Source organism: Dendrobates tinctorius, unplaced genomic scaffold (genome assembly GCF_039654945.1).
Source record: "Dendrobates tinctorius isolate UK_male_01 unplaced genomic scaffold, ASM3965494v1 ptg000122l, whole genome shotgun sequence".
Taxonomy (NCBI): domain Eukaryota; kingdom Metazoa; phylum Chordata; class Amphibia; order Anura; family Dendrobatidae; genus Dendrobates; species Dendrobates tinctorius.
Window position 1 is genome coordinate 4,939,969 of NW_027361790.1, and position 17,405 is coordinate 4,957,373.

Sequence of the window (17,405 nt, forward strand, 5' to 3'; positions counted from 1 at the left end):
AAAATATAGCCTGGTCAAATGAGACCAAAATTGAACTCTTTGGATGCCATAATACACATCATGTTTGGAGGCCAAAAGGCACTGTATACCACCCCAAAAACAACATACCAAGTGTGAAATTTGGAGGTAGGAATAATATGATGTGGGGGTGTATTCAGAATAAGGCATTGGCAAACTTCATATAATTGAAGAAAGAATGAATGGACAATTGTACAGCGAAGTCCTTGATAAAAATCTGCTGACATCTACCACGATGATGAAGATGGGTAGACATTTCAGAAAAACAATGATCCCAAATACACAGCCAAGGAAACTCTCAATTGGTTTCAGAGGAAAAAAAAATAAAGCTGCTAGAATGGTCCAGCCAATCATCTCACCTGAAACCCAAAGAAAATTTATGGAAGACACTAAAGCTCAGAGTTCATATAAGGAGTCCAAAAGCCTTCAGAATTTTGAAGTGTTTGTGTGGAAAAAATGGGCCAAAATCACACCTGAGCAATGCATGAGACTAGTTTCTCCATAAAGGAGGCGTCTTAAAGCAGTCATCACCAACAAAGGCTTTTGTACGAAGTATTAAATACATTTCAGTAAGCGTGTTCAATACTTTTTCTCATTATTACACAATGTAATTTATGGACATCTATGGTTTGATTTATTTGCTTGTGTTGATAGGATGTTTTGTTACGGATTTGGTGAGAATTTCATGTCAATAGCACATTTAGAAATATATTTACTTAGAAAATTGTTGACGTGTTCAATACTTATTTCGCCTGTAGCGTCTTGCTCCTTCTACCTCTAATAAACAGGAACCAAAAGTGATCAAAAAGTCTTTGGCAGCACAAATGGTACCAAGGAAACTTATGATTTGTCATAAAGCCCTCCTAACAACATTCACAGAAAAGTCGATTCATAGGACCTGACTCAATGCCATGTTCACCTACTACCTGGCGGCATTGGTGGCCCTTCATCTGATTAGCCGATATCACTTCACATATGCAACAATAATTTAACACCCGGCCAGCTAATCAAAAGAAGAGCTGCGGATATGTTTGGATTACGAAACTCACTTTTTAGGAAGAAAAAAATCTTGCTAAAAAAAAAGAAATACATGTGTTCTAGTCAGGTGTCAGCTTCCAATGATTGAAGAGGACACTAACACAATGTCCTTCCCGATTACAGAAATCTATGCAGCGGTACAGCTCTCTCCTCCAGTCCAACAATGATCAGTCTGATTGGTGCATGGCAGGAAAACATGAACTTGTGAATCATTAAAGCTGCAAAAATGCGTCAGTACTGAGTAACTGAGGGACCATTTAGTGATCAGCCACATTCCTGGAAGGAATTTCAAAAAGCTGAAGTGCAGCAGAGGTGTGCATTTGAGAGTAGAGATGTAGCAGAGATATGCGTGTGTATATACAGTATAGTGTGAATGTAATGTATATGCAGCAATGTTGTGTATATACAGTTGTGCTCAAAAGTTTACATACCCAGGAAAAATATTTGCTTTCTTGGCCTTTTTTCAGAGCATATGAATGATAACACCAAAACTTTTTCTCCACTCATGGTTAGTGGTTGGATGAAACCATTTAATGGCAAACTACTGTGTTTTCTCTTTTTAAATCATAATGAGAAGAACCCAAAACATCCAAATGACCCTGATCAAAGGGTTCACATACCCATTTCTTAATACCATGTATTGCCCTTCTAAGATCAATGACAGCTTGAAGTCTTTTGTGGTAGTTGTGGATGAGGTTCTTTATTTTCTCAGATGGTAAAGCTGTCCCACTCTTCTTGGCAAAAAGCCTCCAGTTCCTGTATACTCCTGGGCTGTCTCTTATGAACTGCGCACTTGAGCAGAGTGGCACAATGATACTGAGGTCAGGAGACTGATATGGCCACTCCAGAACCTTCACTTTGCTCTACTATAGCCAATGACAGGTCGGCTTGGCCTTGTGTTTTGGATCATTTTCATGTTGGAATGTCCAAGTACGTCCAATGTGCAGCTATATTTGCTGATAACGTGCTTCATTCATCTTTCCTTCAACTTTGATCAAGTTTCCTGTGCCTTTGTAACTCACAAATCCCCAAAACATCAGCGATCCACCTCCATGCTTTACAGCTGGAATGGTGTTCCTTTCATCATAGGCCCTGTTGACCTCTCTCCAAATGTAATGTTTATGGTTGTGGCCAAAAAGTTCAATTTTGGTCTCTTCTCTCCAAATTACCTTGTTCCAGAAGTTTTGAGGCTTGTCTCTATGCTGTTTTAAGTATTGGAGGCGAGATACTTTGTGGCATTTGCCTAGTAATGGATTTCTTCTGGCGACTCGACCATGCAGTCCATTTTCCTTCAAGTGCCTCCTTATTGTGCATCTTGAAATAGCCATACCGGTAGTTTTCAAAGGGTCCAGTATTTCAACTGATATTATTTGAGGGTTTTTCTTTGAGTCCCTAACAATTTTCCTGCCAGTTGTGGACAAAACTTTTGTTGGTCTACCTGACCGTGGTTTTGTTTTTACAGAGCCCCTGATTTTCCATTTGTTAATCACAGTTTGACTGCTGCTGACAGGCATTATCAATTCCTTGGATATCTTTTTGTATCCCTTTCCTGTTATACACAGTTCAACTACCTTTTCCCATTGATCCGTTGACAATTCTTTTGCTTTCTTCATGACTCACAATCCAGAAACGTCAGTGGCTGGATGAAAGATGCAAGAGTCTGTCTGGATCCCAGAAACTCACGCAGCTTTTATGCACACACACTGATTACAAGCAAACAGGTCACAGATGAGGATGTTACCTTTAGTAGCCAGTCAAACCCATTAGTGTCAACTTCTGTGCATGTTATCAAGCCAAAATCACCAGGGTATGTGAACTTTTGATCAGGGTCATTTGGATGTTTTGGGTTGTCATTATGATTTAAAAGAGAAAACACAGTAGTTTGACAATAAATGGCTTCGCGCAACCACTAACCATGAGTGGAGAAAAAGCTTTGGTGTTATCATTCATAAACTCTGAAAAAAGGCCAAAAAAAGCAAAAATTCTTTTAAACTTTTAAGCACAACTGTATGTGCATTGGAAAGAGTGTATATAATGTGCATGCTGTAACACTATATGTGTATAATAGAAATACTGCAAAGAAACACAAATAGAACGATCACCTCCCTAGTGTATTAAAATTAGCTATATTGAGCCTTCCACATCTTTACACCACCAGAGAAGTTTTAAAGGGAACCTGTCAGGTGCCCCTGTGCCCCCAGAACCACCAACAGTTGTGTCTGCATATGTAAATACTTTGCCTAACAGTCCCTGTATTACATTACACACATAAACAGATCCTTAGAAAAAGTATTTCTAAGGCTAATTTCACATTAGCGTCTTTTTGCGCAGCGCATCGTGCGCAATAGAAACGCATCATGCGTTTTTGCCTGCGTTTGCGTTTTTTATCCGCATTCGTTCTCTAGGGGTTAAAACCAGTGTCTACACATTTTTACGCCAAAAACGTATGCGCACGAAAATGCAGACGAACGCATGTCCATGCGCACGCCTGCATTCCCATAGACTGTAATGCGTTTTGTCACATTCGGTGCGCAAGCGTTTTTTGACGCCTTTCGGCAGAGCCACATATTCAATAGGTTGCGTCTGGCACGCCTAGGCGCACACCTTGAAAAAACACATGTGCACGAAAACGCATACAAACGCGTGCAAAAGCAAGACCATGCGCACGCCATGTTAAACATAGGTACGCATGCGCATGGACGCGCACGATGCGCTGCGCAAAAAATGCTAATGTGAAACCAGCCTTAAGTCTGTGTATGATATGTAAATCATAGCGCTATACCTGCCTTATACTTGAGCCCGGCTTCTTCCTCTCTCGTCATTGATCCTCTGAAGCCGGGTCGTATGCGTTATGGTTTCACTGAGTCGCACTGCGCATGATCGGAACTGCAGAGACTTCCAATCATGTGCAGTGAACCTCTGAAGCCGGGACCCATACACCCGGCTTCAGAGGATCAATGATGAGAGAGGAAGAAGTCAGGTGAGTATAGTGCTTGCAATGACGCCGGTGCTTTAAGCATGCTATGTGGGCTGACTAGTCTGGGGACAATAAGGGCCCCTCGACTAGACAAAAGCCTCATTTACATATCATGAATGGACTTCAGAAATACTTTTTCTAAAGATCTGTTTATGTGTGTAATGTAATTCAAGAACTGTTAGGTAGGGAATTTATATATGTAGACAACTGCTGGTGGTTCTGGAGGCACAGAGGACCAAACAGGTTCCCTTTAGTAGGAAATGTTTTTTCCCTATTTTCTGCTGTCTAAACATTGGGGGAATTTAATAGTTCAAAAGATGAAGTAATTTTGTCAATTAAATTACAGTCAAGCAAATAAGAAAAAAAAAGGCATACCTATAGTGTCAGCCTTACTAAATCTTCTTGTGACCACATTGTTCATATTCCCATTCTCGCACAGCTTTAATTCAGTTAGGTAAACTTCGACTTTACAGTGCTTTACAAACATACCCTGTTCAACAACCTGGAAATGGAAACCCACAGTAAATGTCAGTATAGTACATAGCAAATACAAGAGGAACTCAACAGCAAATTTAAGGGAACCGGTCAGGTCTCCCATGGCCTCCAATCCGACTGCATTCACCTGTGTATGATCAAACTCCCTCCCTAACCAGCCCTCTATAACTATCAGCTACATGCTTTAAAAAAGCATTTACAACCTTGTTTGTCTTATGCTAATGAGGTCTTTGACTTGTGGATGGGATGTTCCATGCACCAGACTAGTCAGCCCTCTTTCCATGTTATCACGCACGTGTGAGCGTGGTAACCTAAATTTGCAAGAGCAGGCCTCATCCCCAAATCATTTGCTCCTTCCAACAGCATCACTGTCTCTCTGAAGATGGGTGTACTCTTCCTGGCATCAGAGGCGCGCACTGCGCATGACCGAAGTTCAGAAGATGGCTTCCGGTCATGCGCAGAACGCCTCTGAAGCCGGGATACGTACACCTGGCTACAGAGATGCAGTGGCATTGCCGAAATGAGCATCACACATGCAATAGATTAGGCCGGACAACTCCTGCAAAGCTGGTTGCAGCCAGATTGCATCACTGTTCAGTAAAAAGGATGGTATAAACTTTCATGACTCCATATATTGTATCAGGGCGTCTAATTATGTATATTTAGTGAATGAGCATATTCATGATTGGACAGAAAACATAATGAATCAGGACACAATATATTAAGCCCACCAATTATGTTGTTTTTTATTACTAAAGTTATTTTTGATACTTGTAAGTGATGAAGTCCCAGGTGATATCTACTCCATTTTATGACAGCTATGAAAATAGCGGATTTAGTCACCTGATTGGCTTCTTTGGTCTTTGTTACACAGGCTTGCGAAAATATTCACTGCCTTGGCATTTTCAGTGTTTTGCTACCTCACAACCTGGAATTTCACTTTTTTTGAGGGTTTACATCAGTTCAGGTAAAGAACATGAATACAACTGTGGACATTTGTTTTTCTTTTTATTGGGAAGCAAATAACAAATAGAACAAAATAACTGAAAACTTCAGTGTGCAAAACTATTATCTCTCTAAAGTCAGTACTTTGTAGAGCCTCACTTTGTGGCAATTACAGCTGCAAGTCACTTTGGATAAGTCTCTGAGTTTCTCACATCTTGCCACTGGGATTTTGGCCCATTCCTCAAGGCAAAACTGATCCAGCTCCTTCCTTTAGATGGTTTCCTCTGTTGGTGATTTTCAAGTCTGACCACAGATTCTCAATTGGATTAAGGTCTGGGCTTTGACTAGGCCACTTCAAAACATTGACCCATCTGGTCAACAGAGCATTCTGCGGTGGTATCGACAATTTAAAGACACAGAATGCTTGTGTAAATGTAACGATTGAGTGTTACAGACGAACCAATGGAGAGGGTTTGAGAGACCTTTGCACGTAGCCCACAGGACTCAATGCGTCGTGCAAGTGGTGAACTTTGCATTCCTCAGCCGACCGTTCTGCGATGGAGACTATGCCAGAAACCATATCACATACAGCTATAGCAACATGTACGACCAGCCGATCAAGGCATCCGACACAAATTATGTGCAATTTTTAAGGCAACATTGGAAGATGACAAATTCACTTCCTGTCTAGTCTTCATTGTTGAGGCAGCCTTCCAATCAAGTGGAAAGGTAAATTGTCACAATGTCTGAATATGGGGAATGGGAAATCCCAATTCCACTGTGGAAACCAAAAGAGAATCTCTGAAAGTAAATGGGTTCTGTGCAATCTCGAAAACAAAAGGTGTATGGGCCCATTCTTTCGCTGAAGAGACTGCGACGGGTACATCGTACCTCAATATGTTACAGTTATGGTTGTTTTCACAACGGATAATTGATTCCAGAAATTTCACTTTCCAACAAGACAGAGCTGCACCCCATTGGAATTAAGAGGTGCGCCGCTATCTCAACAAAAAACTTCCAAACTGGTGGACTGGGCACCGTACTGGTGGTCACTTGGCACTCTTCATACTGTTACCGAGATTTCCCAATCTGATGTTGTGTGACTTCTTCCTTTGGGGGTAACGTCAAAAACATTGCTTACGTGCTGCCTTTGCCAGCAACACTGGATGAGCTCTGGGACTACATTACCACCGCTCTAATGATCATCGATGGGGACATACTGCAGAGTGTTTGGATTGAACTAGATTACCGCATAGATGTGTGTTGAGTGACAAAAAGGAGGATACAGGGAACATTTGTAAACATTTAGTGCTAAACTTAGAAAGTGTATGTTTGTTATCATGTGACATTCACTATAATGGATGTAATACATTTTTAAATATACCTCCTTGACACCCGAAGAATCTTTTATAAATCACCCTATATAAGCATTTCATGAGCTGGAATTGGAGATGTATTTACCATACGCTTATTGAGTTCCCCAATAAACGGCCTATAATGGAAGCAGCCGCGACCATCATTCGCCAGACAATTGTGTATCTGTAGTGACATCTGAAGGCAGCGGACCCTCATAAAAGGATGGCAGTGGTGGGATCTGCATGACCACCCCTTCCCCGGCTGTTATCTGTGACATGTTCCTTGACGATGTGCCACTGTACTATCTACTTTGAAAAAAGAAGGGTGCCACACAACTTGGGGTGCTCTTAAACCTTTAAAAAGATGATCATTGTAGAAGCCAATGGGCCACCAATCCCCTATGCCCAGCCCTAAAATAAAAAGATGATTATATATATATATATATATATACATATATACATATACATACACACACATACATACATACAGTTGTGGCCAAAAGTATTGACACCCCTGCAATTTTGTCAGATAATACTCAGTTTCTTCCTGAAAATTATTGCAAACACAAATTCTTTGTTATTATCATCTTCATTTAATTTGTCTTAAATGAAAAAACACAAAAAGAATTGTCCTAAAGCCAAATTGGATATAATTCCACACCAAACATAAAAAAGAGGGTGGACAAAAGTATTGGCACTGTTCGAAAAATCATGTGATGCTTCTCTAATTTGTGTAAATAACAGCACCTGTAACTTACCTGTGGCACTTAACAGGTGTTGGCAATAACTAAATCACACTTTCAGGCAGTTTACATGGATTAAAGTTGACTCAACCTCTGTCCTGTGTCCTTGTGTGTACCACATTGAGCATGGAGAAAAGAAAGAAGACCAAAGAACTGTTAGAGGACTTGAGAAACCAAATTGTGAGGAAGCATGAGCAATCTCAAGGCTACAAGTCCATCTCCAAAGACCTGAATGTTCCTGTGTCTACCGTGCGCAGTGTCATCAAGAAGTTTAAAGCCCATGGCACTGTGGCTAACCTCCCTAGATGTGGACGGAAAAGAAAAATTGACAAGAGATTTCAACGCAAGATTGTGCGGATGTTGGATAAAGAACCTCGACTAACATCCAAACAAGTTCAAGCTGCCCTGCAGTCCGAGGGTACAACAGTGTCAACCCGTACTATCCGTCGGCGTCTGAATGAAAAGGGACTGTATGGTAGGAGACCCAGGAAGAAACCACTTCTTACCCCGAGACATAAAAAAGCCAGGCTGGAGATTGCCAAAACTTACCTGAAAAAGCCTAAAACCTTTTGGAAGAATGTTCTCTGGTCAGATGAGACAAAAGTAGAGCTTTTTGGGTAAAGGCATCAACATAGAGCTTACAGGAGAAAAAAAAAGAGGCATTCAAAGAAAAAAAAACACAGTCCCTACAGTCAAACATGGCGGAGGTTCCCTGATGTTTTGGGGTTGTTTTGCTGCCTCTGGCACTGGACTGCTTGACCGTGTGCATGGCTTATGAAGTCAGAAGACTACCGACAAATTTTGCAGCATAATGTAGGGCCCAGTGTGAGAAAGCTGGGTCTCTCTCAGAGGCCATGGGTCTTCCAGCAGGACAATGACCCAAAACACACTTCAAAAAGCACTAGAAAATGGTTTGAGAGAAAGCACTGGAGACTTCTAAGGTGGCCAGCAATGAGTCCAGACCTGAATCCCATAGAACACCTGTGGAGAGATTTAAAAATGGCAGTTTGGAGAAGGCACCCTTCTAATATCAGGGACCTGGAGCAGTTTGCCAAAGAAGAATGGTCTAAAATTCCAGCAGAGCATTGTAAGAAACTCATTGATGGTTACCGAAAGCGGTTGGTCGCAGTTATTTTGGCTAAAGGTCATGCAACCAAGTATTAGGCTGAGGGTGCCAATACTTTTGTCCTTTCCATTTTTGGAGTTTTGTGTGAAATGATCAATGTTTTACTTTTTGCTTCATTCTCTTTTGTGTTTTTTCATTTAAGACAAATGAAGATAATAATACCAAAGAATTTGTGATTGCAATCATTTTCAGGAAGAAACTGAGTATTATCTGACAAAATTGCAGGGGTGTCAATACTTTTGGCCACAACTGTATATATATATATATATATATATATATACACACACACACACACAGTACAAACCAAAAGTTTGGACACACCTTCTCATTCAAAGAGTTTTCTTTATTTTCATGACTATGAATATTGTAGATTCACTCTGAAGGCATCAAAACTATGAATTAACAAATGTGGAAGTATATAACAAAAAAAGTGTGAAACAACTGAAAATATGTCTTATATTCTAGGTTCTTCAAAGTAGCCACCTTTTGCTTTGATTACTGCTTTGCACACTCTCAGGCAATCCACGCATGTGTTGCAGCTGTCGAACAGCCGTGAGACATGCAGGAGCGGGGATTCAAACTTATTTCTCATAACATATTTTTTGAGCACTCCAAAGTCACTCACTTACCACACGAGCATGCTAGGATAACACCTTCGCTCATCACTAGAGGGGAACACTCCTCATGCTTTAATAGCGGCTGTGTCGCCACAGAGCATATGTATGGCAGCCATCAATCACTGCTGAGTGAGAGGGTGCTGAGACCAGGGAACACTGCCTCGTGAATACCGTACACTTCTAACCTTATTCGGCTCTATTACCTGCACAGACCTGTCTCCCGATGACAGATCCATTCCAGCTGTTTCGTTAGTCTCCAACCCGGGGATCTCTCCAGCTATAGTCAAGCTACAAGTCCCAGCACGTCGGGACAGTCTGTAGCTTTCACATTATTTTGAACATGTATTTTCACAATAAAATCAAACTACACACCTCTGATGAAGATGTGTAAGATATATGCATTCCTAATATGGGTGACAGTATTCAGAAGCACAGCCAAGTTATTTTTGCACTGTAGGAGACAGAAGACGGACAGCCCAGGATTATAGCGACATGCAGAACACTGAAGAATAATGTAAAGAGAAATATCACTTTGTTACATTGTAGGTACATACACTGCACTGTATGGTAATGCTAGTTTACTTAAAGGGTTATTCCCAAGATAGTAAGTTATCCCCTCGCCATAGAATTGTGGATCACTGGGACCTCCATCCATCCAGTGAAAAGGGGGTCTGGAATGTGAGAACAATGCTCTGAGGGTATGTCTTGAAAGGAGCGAAGGTGGGCATACTCAAAGACCACGCCAGTCACTACCTACGGGACTGCCGTAGAAAGCCGAGAACAGCACTTACAGGCTATTCCAGGATGGAAACTATAGCAACAGATTTTCCGTCTAAAAAATCTGCTGTAGATATGCCATTCATTTGTACATTTTTTGCAAAATATGGGTATACTTTTAGATCAGCCAAGTATCGTACACTAACTCACTGGCAAATCTGCAAAGATCTAAAGCCATGTAAAATCTGAAAGATTTGCCAACAAAAGAATAATACATTTTATTTATAAAGCGCCAAATTCCGCAGCACTTTACAATTATGCGGAGACAAGTACAGACAAGAAAGATATCACATCTTTCACCAGTAACAGGAGGAGTGAGGGCCATGCTGGCAACCTTATAATCTATAAGGAAATAGGGGGACTCAAGAGGGAAGGATTGCTTGTCATGTATGCTTCAGCCATCATTATAATAAAAAGGAGATTTTTGTGTACTCACCGTAAAATCTCTTTCTCTTAGCCTTTAATTGGGGGACACAGAACCTTGGGTGTTATGCTGCTGTCCACTAGGAGGCGACACTATGCATAATCAGAAAAAGATTAACTTTGGCTCCTCCTCTGCAGTATACACCCCTGGACGGCGTCAGCCTTCTCCAGTTTTGTGCCAAAGCAGAAGGAGGAACGTAACCAAATAACATAACCATGCCTGTAAGAAGGCTACTATGTACGAGCTCAAAAACAATATGAGAACTCAACAGGAAACAACGGCCCGTAAGGGCAACAGGGTGGGAGCTGTGTCCCCCAATTAAAGGCTAAGAGAAAGAGATTTTACGGTGAGTACACAAAAATCTCCTTTACTCTGTCGCCTAATTGGGGGACACAGAACCTTGGGACGTCCCAAAGCAGTCCCTGGGTGGGAAGCAGTGGACGAATATTGTGCTGACAGTCCCCTAGACTTGGGGTACTGCCGCCTGCAGAACCAGTCTACCCAGGCTCGCATCCGCTGAGGACTGGGTATGAACACTGTAGTGTTTCGTAAACGTGTGTAGGCTAGTCCAAGTGGCCGCCTTGCACACTTGTTGTGCCGAAGCCTGATGCCGAATGGCCCAGGAGGCCCCTACTGCCCGTGTAGAGTGTGCCGTGATACCGGCCGGAAGAGGGGAACTGTTAAGTCGGTAGGCCTCATGTTTGGTGGACTTGATCCACCTGGCAAGGGTAGCCTTGGAAGCCGGCAACCCCTTGCGACTACCTTCCGGAAGAATGAAGAGGGAATCGGATTTCCGGAAAGGTGCAGTCCTGGACACGTAAATCCGCAATGCTCTGACTAGGTCAAGCGTATGCAGAGCCTTCTCCACTCTATGGACCGGAACCGGGCAAAGGGAAGGCAGTGAAATCTCTTCGTTAAGGTGAAAGTTGGACACAACCTTCGGAAGGAAGGATGGTACCGTGCGGAGAACCACCTTGTCCTGGTGAAAGGCTAGGAAAGGTCGTCTGCAGGAAAGTGCTGACAATTCCGACACTCTGCGTAACGAGGTGATAGCCACTAGAAAAACCACTTTCTGAGACAGAATGGAGAGTGGAACTCCTCTAAGAGGTTCGAAGGGTGGAGCTTGCAATGCTGTCAGGACCAGATTGAGGTCCCACGTATCCATCGGACGTTTGTAGGGAGGAACCAATCGGGAAACTCCCTGGATGAAAGTCCTTACTTGCGGTTTAATAGCAATGCGCTTTTGAAAAAGGCCTGAAAGCGCCGACACCTGACTCTTAAGCGAACTTAAGGATAGCTTGGCATCTAGGCCCGATTGAAGAAAACCTAGTACCTTCGGGAGGGAATAAGGGAGTGGGACTTGTCCATGAGATTCGCACCAAGAAAAGAAGGCTCTCCAGGTACGATAATAGAGCTTGGCGGAGGCAGGCTTCCTTGCCCTGATCATAGTTGCAATGACTGCCGGTGAAAAACCTGCCTGGGTTAGAATCCAGGTTTCAAGGGCCATGCCGTCAAATTGAGGGCCCCTGAATTCTGGTGGAAGAACGGACCTTGAGACAGAAGGTCGTGGCGGTCGGGTAGACGCCAGGGGGTGTCTGCCGTAAGTTGGACGATGTCGGCGTACCAAGTACGTCTGGGCCAGTCTGGCGCGATGAGGATGGTCGGAACTCCCTCTTGCTTGATCTTCCTCACGACCCTGGCGATTAGGGGGAGGGGTGGAAAAATGTACAGGAGTCGGAACTGGGACCAGTCCTGGACCAGGGCATCCGCTCCGAGCGACCGCGGGTCGTGTGTCCTGGCCATGAAATTGGGAACCTTGGTATTGAGATGGGATGCCATTAGGTCCACATCCGGGGTTCCCCAGCGTTGACAGATCTGGTAAAAAAATCTCGGGATGGAGAGACCACTCCCCCGAGTCCATTCCTTGCCTGCTGAGGAAGTCGGCTTCCCAGTTTTCTACACCCGGAATGTGTACCGCAGAAAGTACCGACCTTGTGTCTTCCGCCCAGCGGAGGATATGAGCCACTTCTCTCATCGCCTGGGCGCTGCAGGTCCCGCCTTGGTGATTCACGTATGCCACAGCCGTGGCATTGTCCGACTGTATCCGTATGTGCGAGGCTGCAAGCAAGTGATGAAAGGCTCTCAGTGCCAAGAGAATGGCCCTGATTTCCAGAACATTGATGGGCAATGTCACTTCCCTCGGTGACTACTTGCCCTGTGCCCTGTGATGTAGGTGCACCGCCCCCCAGCCTGTCAGGCTTGCATCGGTAGTCAGGATCTTCCATTGTCCTGAGAGGAATGGCTTCCCTCGTGTAAGCGAAGTTGGTTTGAGCCACCAATGCAGGGACCTCCTGGTTGATGACGTCAACCTGAACTCCCTGTCGAGGGAGAAGGGGTTCCTGTCCCAAGATCTGAGTATGGCTAGTTGAAGGACCCTGAGGTGAAACTGGGCAAATGGCACTGCCTCTATTGCTGCTGCCATCCTGCCGAGGATTCTCATGGCAAACCGGAGAGATCGAGGAGGACTGCGAAGGAGTGTGCGAACTCCCAGACTGATGGCCAGTGTCTTGTCCTTGGGAAGGAGCACCAGGCCCCTGGTGGTGTCCAATACCATTCCCAGGAATGTTAGAGTCCGAGTTGGGATGGTTGACGATTTCTGTAGGTTGACTAGCCATCCCAGGCGACTCAGAGTGTCTAGAGTGATTGAGACACTGACCTCGCAGTCTTTGAAAGTGGGAGACTTGACGAGGAGGTCGTCCAGGTACGGGACGACTAGAATGCCTCTTGAGTGCAGGACGTCCATGGTGGCCGCCATGACTTTGGTGAACGTTCTTGGAGCCGTGGCGAGTCCGAACGGAAGGGCGACAAACTGGTAGTGGTTTTGGTTGACCGCGAACCTGAGAAACCTTTGGTGGGCGGGAGCAATTGGTATGTGGAGATACGCATCCTGTATGTCTATGGAGGCGAGGTATTCTCCCTGCTCCATGGATGCAATGATGGACCGGAGGGACTCCATGCGGAAATGACGGACCCGTACGTAATTGTTGAGCTGTTTTAGGTCCAGTATGGGTCGGACGCCGCCTCCTTTCTTGGGGACTATGAACAAATTTGAGTAGAATCCTCGGAATCTCTCGTTCGCGGGAACCGGCACCACAACTCCTGATTGAAGGAGAGAGGAAACCGCTTGGTGGAAAACACGAGCCTTTTCTGGTGGTGTTGGAAGAACAGAAAGGAAGAACCGGTTCGGTGGAACGGAAGTGAACTCTATCTTGTATCCGGAAGACACTATTTCCCTGACCCACCTGTCTTCTGTAATAGGCAGCCAGACTTGCTGAAAGAGTAAAAGTCGGCCGCCTACTGGTGGGGTGTCTTCCGGAGGTCTCGAGTCATGATGAAGTGAAGTTCTGAGGTTTTCCTCCCTTGGGTTTCGCTTGGCCTGCTTTCGACTGCCAAGCCCTGTCCGGTCGCTGCTGCGTCCGTGGGTTGTCTCTGCGTGGAGAACGGTTGCGGTTTTGCACTGGGCGCGAAACGGACCAGCCCGAGGAATTCCGAAAGGATCGGAATCGCGTCTGGTTTCTTCGTTTAAATGTGCGTTTCGGTTTTAGTTGAGGGAGAGAGGTACTCTTACCCCCGGTGGCATTGGCTATCATGGTGTCCAACTTTTCGCCGAAAAGTCTACCAGTAGAATACGGAAGTCGCGTGAGGGACTTCTTTGAGGCCGCATCCGCTTTCCATTCTCGCAGCCAGAGGATGCGTCGGATCGTGATGGCGTTTGATGCTATTCCCGCTACACCTCTGGCGGAATCCAGGGCTGCATGAATCATGTAGTCTGCTACCACTGCCATCTGGACCGCTTGGTCCGAGAGCTCAGGATTTGAAGCCTGAAGACCCTCCTGTAGTCTTTTGGCCCAAGCTAGGATGGCCTTGGCTGCCCAAACTGAAGCAAACGCAGGGCCCAGAGAGGCGCCTGCCGCTTCGAAAATAGAACGAGCCATGCGTTCTACTTGCCGGTCTGCTGCGTCCCTGAGGGTTGAGCTATCCGGCAGAGAGAGTAAAGTCTGCGCTGCTAGCCTAGAAACCGGAGGGTCCACTTCAGGTGGATCTGCCCATTGTTTGGTGTCTTCCTGTGGGAAGGGGTACTTCGCTTCCAGATATTTGCGATTAGCGAATTTTTTGTCAGGCTGCGCAAACTGTTTGGTAAGTATTTTCTCAAACTCATCGTGATTAGGGAAGACCTTAGGTGGTTTTTGAACATTTTCGAAGCAAATCCTATGTTTTGGGACTTCCGGGGGCGACTCTGGAATTTTTAGCACCCGATGAATAGAAGAAATTATGTCCTCAACTAGCGCTGTATTGCTAGGGGGAGAAGGTACCACGGACCTGACCGTTTCATTATCTGAGTCGGAGTCACAGATGCCCTCCGAATCCTGTGCCTCGCTAAGGTGATCCCTGGAGGGCGACCTGGGGCGGGGGTCTTCTGTGGTGAGGGATCCCTGTGGTAAATTGCACTGTCTGTCTGTGGCAGGGGACTGCCCAGGAGACCTGGAATGACGCTGTCTCTCCCTAGAGGGGGACGACCTTGTGCTATAGTGCGACTCAGGTGATCGAGACCTGTGAGTCCGCTTACGTCTGTGAGAGTCGGAAGCAGCATGTTTCTGAGACAAGCTGTCCGTTTGCTGTGTACCGTCCATAGCCGGGGCCCGACTCTGCAGAGCTTGCAGCAATGTAGCAGTTAGGTTGTCTATGGACTGTGACATAGACTGAGACATCTGAGTTGCCCATTCCGGCGTGGCCTGTGACACTGAAGCGTCAGTAGGGACTCCCTGGGGTTCTGACCCAGAGTTCTGGATGCAGTCCCGGCAGTGCGGATACGTGCTGCCACTAGGGAGCGTGGCTTTGCAGGCTGTGCAGAATGCATAGAAACATTCCTGCCTGGTTCTCTTCCATGAGCCCGGCATAGTGCACAGAGGCTGGCTATAAGGGATCGTACAGGGGTGGCTACGCAGAGGGAACCCACAGAGAGCCTTATAGGAAGTATAGATTCACAGCTGAGTAATGAAAACCCAGCTGTGAGCTTACCCCACCGGTGTGCCCCTAGGTCCAGCGCCGACAGATCCCAGTTCTGTGCCCCCCGGAGACCGCTGTGATGCTTCTCTCCTGGATCTCATCCAGAAAAAATGGCCACCGGGGCTCTGAGGAGAGGGAGGAGGGGGCGGAGAGCTGAAAAGGGCGCGCTGGCTGTGTAAAAACGCCCCCTTTCTGCCTCAATCCGCCCCTTCTATGACACTCCAGTGTGTCATTTTGGTCATCCGGGGGGCGGGCCGGGGGGCAGGGAAAAGGCGGCGGCTTCAGCTAGGCCGAAGCCGCGGTCTAAATTTGAAGCCTGATGCCCAGGAGGGCTCCAGAGCGGCGCGGTAGTCCGGGGGGGGGGGCGGATTTGTACCAGACCCCCCCAGAACGGTCGACTGGATAGCGGTGGGGGTAGCAGGGGTAGCGGTTTTTGTATGGGGGGCCCCTGAAGGGCTATGGAGCCGCTGCTGCTGCAGAGACAGGGACGCAGCAAAAGCCCTGTTTCTGCTGTGCCATCCAGTCCGCACCCTCCCCCGGCCCCCACAGGATGCCTCAGCCGGCCTGGGGTCCCTGGAAGCTGCAGAATGCTGCCTGATCTCCGACCCTACCTGAAGCGTCTCAACCTAATACCCCCTGCGGGGGATTAGGGAGGGTGCGTCTGTCACCGTCAGGGGGTCTTCATCCTCGCCTCAACCTCAACCCAGACCCCTTAAAGGGGTTGGGGAAGGAGGGGGGTCTCGACCTCGAACCAGGACCCGAGGGACTGGGGAGGGAGCGACATGGGGAAAAAACCACCTCGACCTCAACCGGGTACCCCTAATAGGGGACCGAGGAGGGAGCCATGCCGGGAGTCTCGCTGGAGACCCACTTTTCTTCATCTGTATTTCCGTGAAAAAAAGGAAAAAAAATGGAAGAAAAAAGGTGTGCCTCCTTGCGACACTAAGCAAAAACTGGAGAAGGCTGATGCCGTCCAGGGGTGTATACTGCAGAGGAGGAGCCAAAGTTAATCTTTTTCAGATTATGCATAGTGTCGCCTCCTAGTGGACAGCAGCATAACACCCAAGGTTCTGTGTCCCCCAATTAGGCGACAGAGTAAAGGGGTTTTCATATTAAGCTGCATGATCAGGTCATCAGTCAGTATATGTCTAAGTACCGTTACTGTTTTCATGGAGGATGTGGAGACCGATTTATAGGAGAGACCAGATTCTAAGGAAAATTTAAAAAGAGGGAACAGGTAAGAGTTAAATTAGTGAAGTGAGGTAATAGACTGGTCTAAAGGAATGTGCTTAAAAACTTGGTGGCTAGGTATTAGCCATATTGTCTGGACAGTGCATTCAAAAAAACTGGTGCAGCACGAGAGAATTATTGAGTATGTTAGTCTAAGATCAGTTGCAGAATGAAGAGTATAGGTAGGTTGATAGACAGAGATGAGGGAGAAGACATAGCGTGGTGCAGAACTGTAGAGAGCTTTGTGGGCAAGACAGACAAGTTTGTACTGTATTCTGTAGAGAATGAGCAACCAGTGTAACGACTGGCACAAGGTGGAGGCATTGGTGTAATGGCTGGACAGAAATACCACCCTTGCTAGCGCATTCAAGAGGGATTGGAAAGGAAAAAGTTTGGTTAGAGGGAGACTCAAGTGCACTGTTCTCTACTTTTTCCTTTCCTACCTTTCTGATTGCTCCTTCACTTTATCTTTTTTGCTAGCTCTTCTTCCCCTTACTGTTGCGGTTCCTCAGGCCTTAGTCTTAGGCCCCTCCTCCTCTATACAGTTGTGCTCAAAAGTATACATACCCTGGCAGAATTTTTGCTTTCTTGGC

The 17,405-nt window shown here is 45.9% G+C and overlaps 1 protein-coding gene across 3 annotated transcripts in view; it reads right to left on the bottom strand.

Annotated features, from left to right (window-relative positions):
• The window catches only part of USP15 (ubiquitin specific peptidase 15), a 135,488-nt gene that overhangs the window by 82,832 nt on the left and 35,251 nt on the right, over positions 1–17,405 (bottom strand). For all 3 annotated transcript variants that reach the window (XM_073541517.1, XM_073541518.1, XM_073541519.1), the window contains one exon: positions 4,409–4,535. In XM_073541517.1, the coding sequence (XP_073397618.1) occupies positions 4,409–4,535 (127 nt within the window). The remainder of the gene's footprint in view (positions 1–4,408; positions 4,536–17,405) is intronic.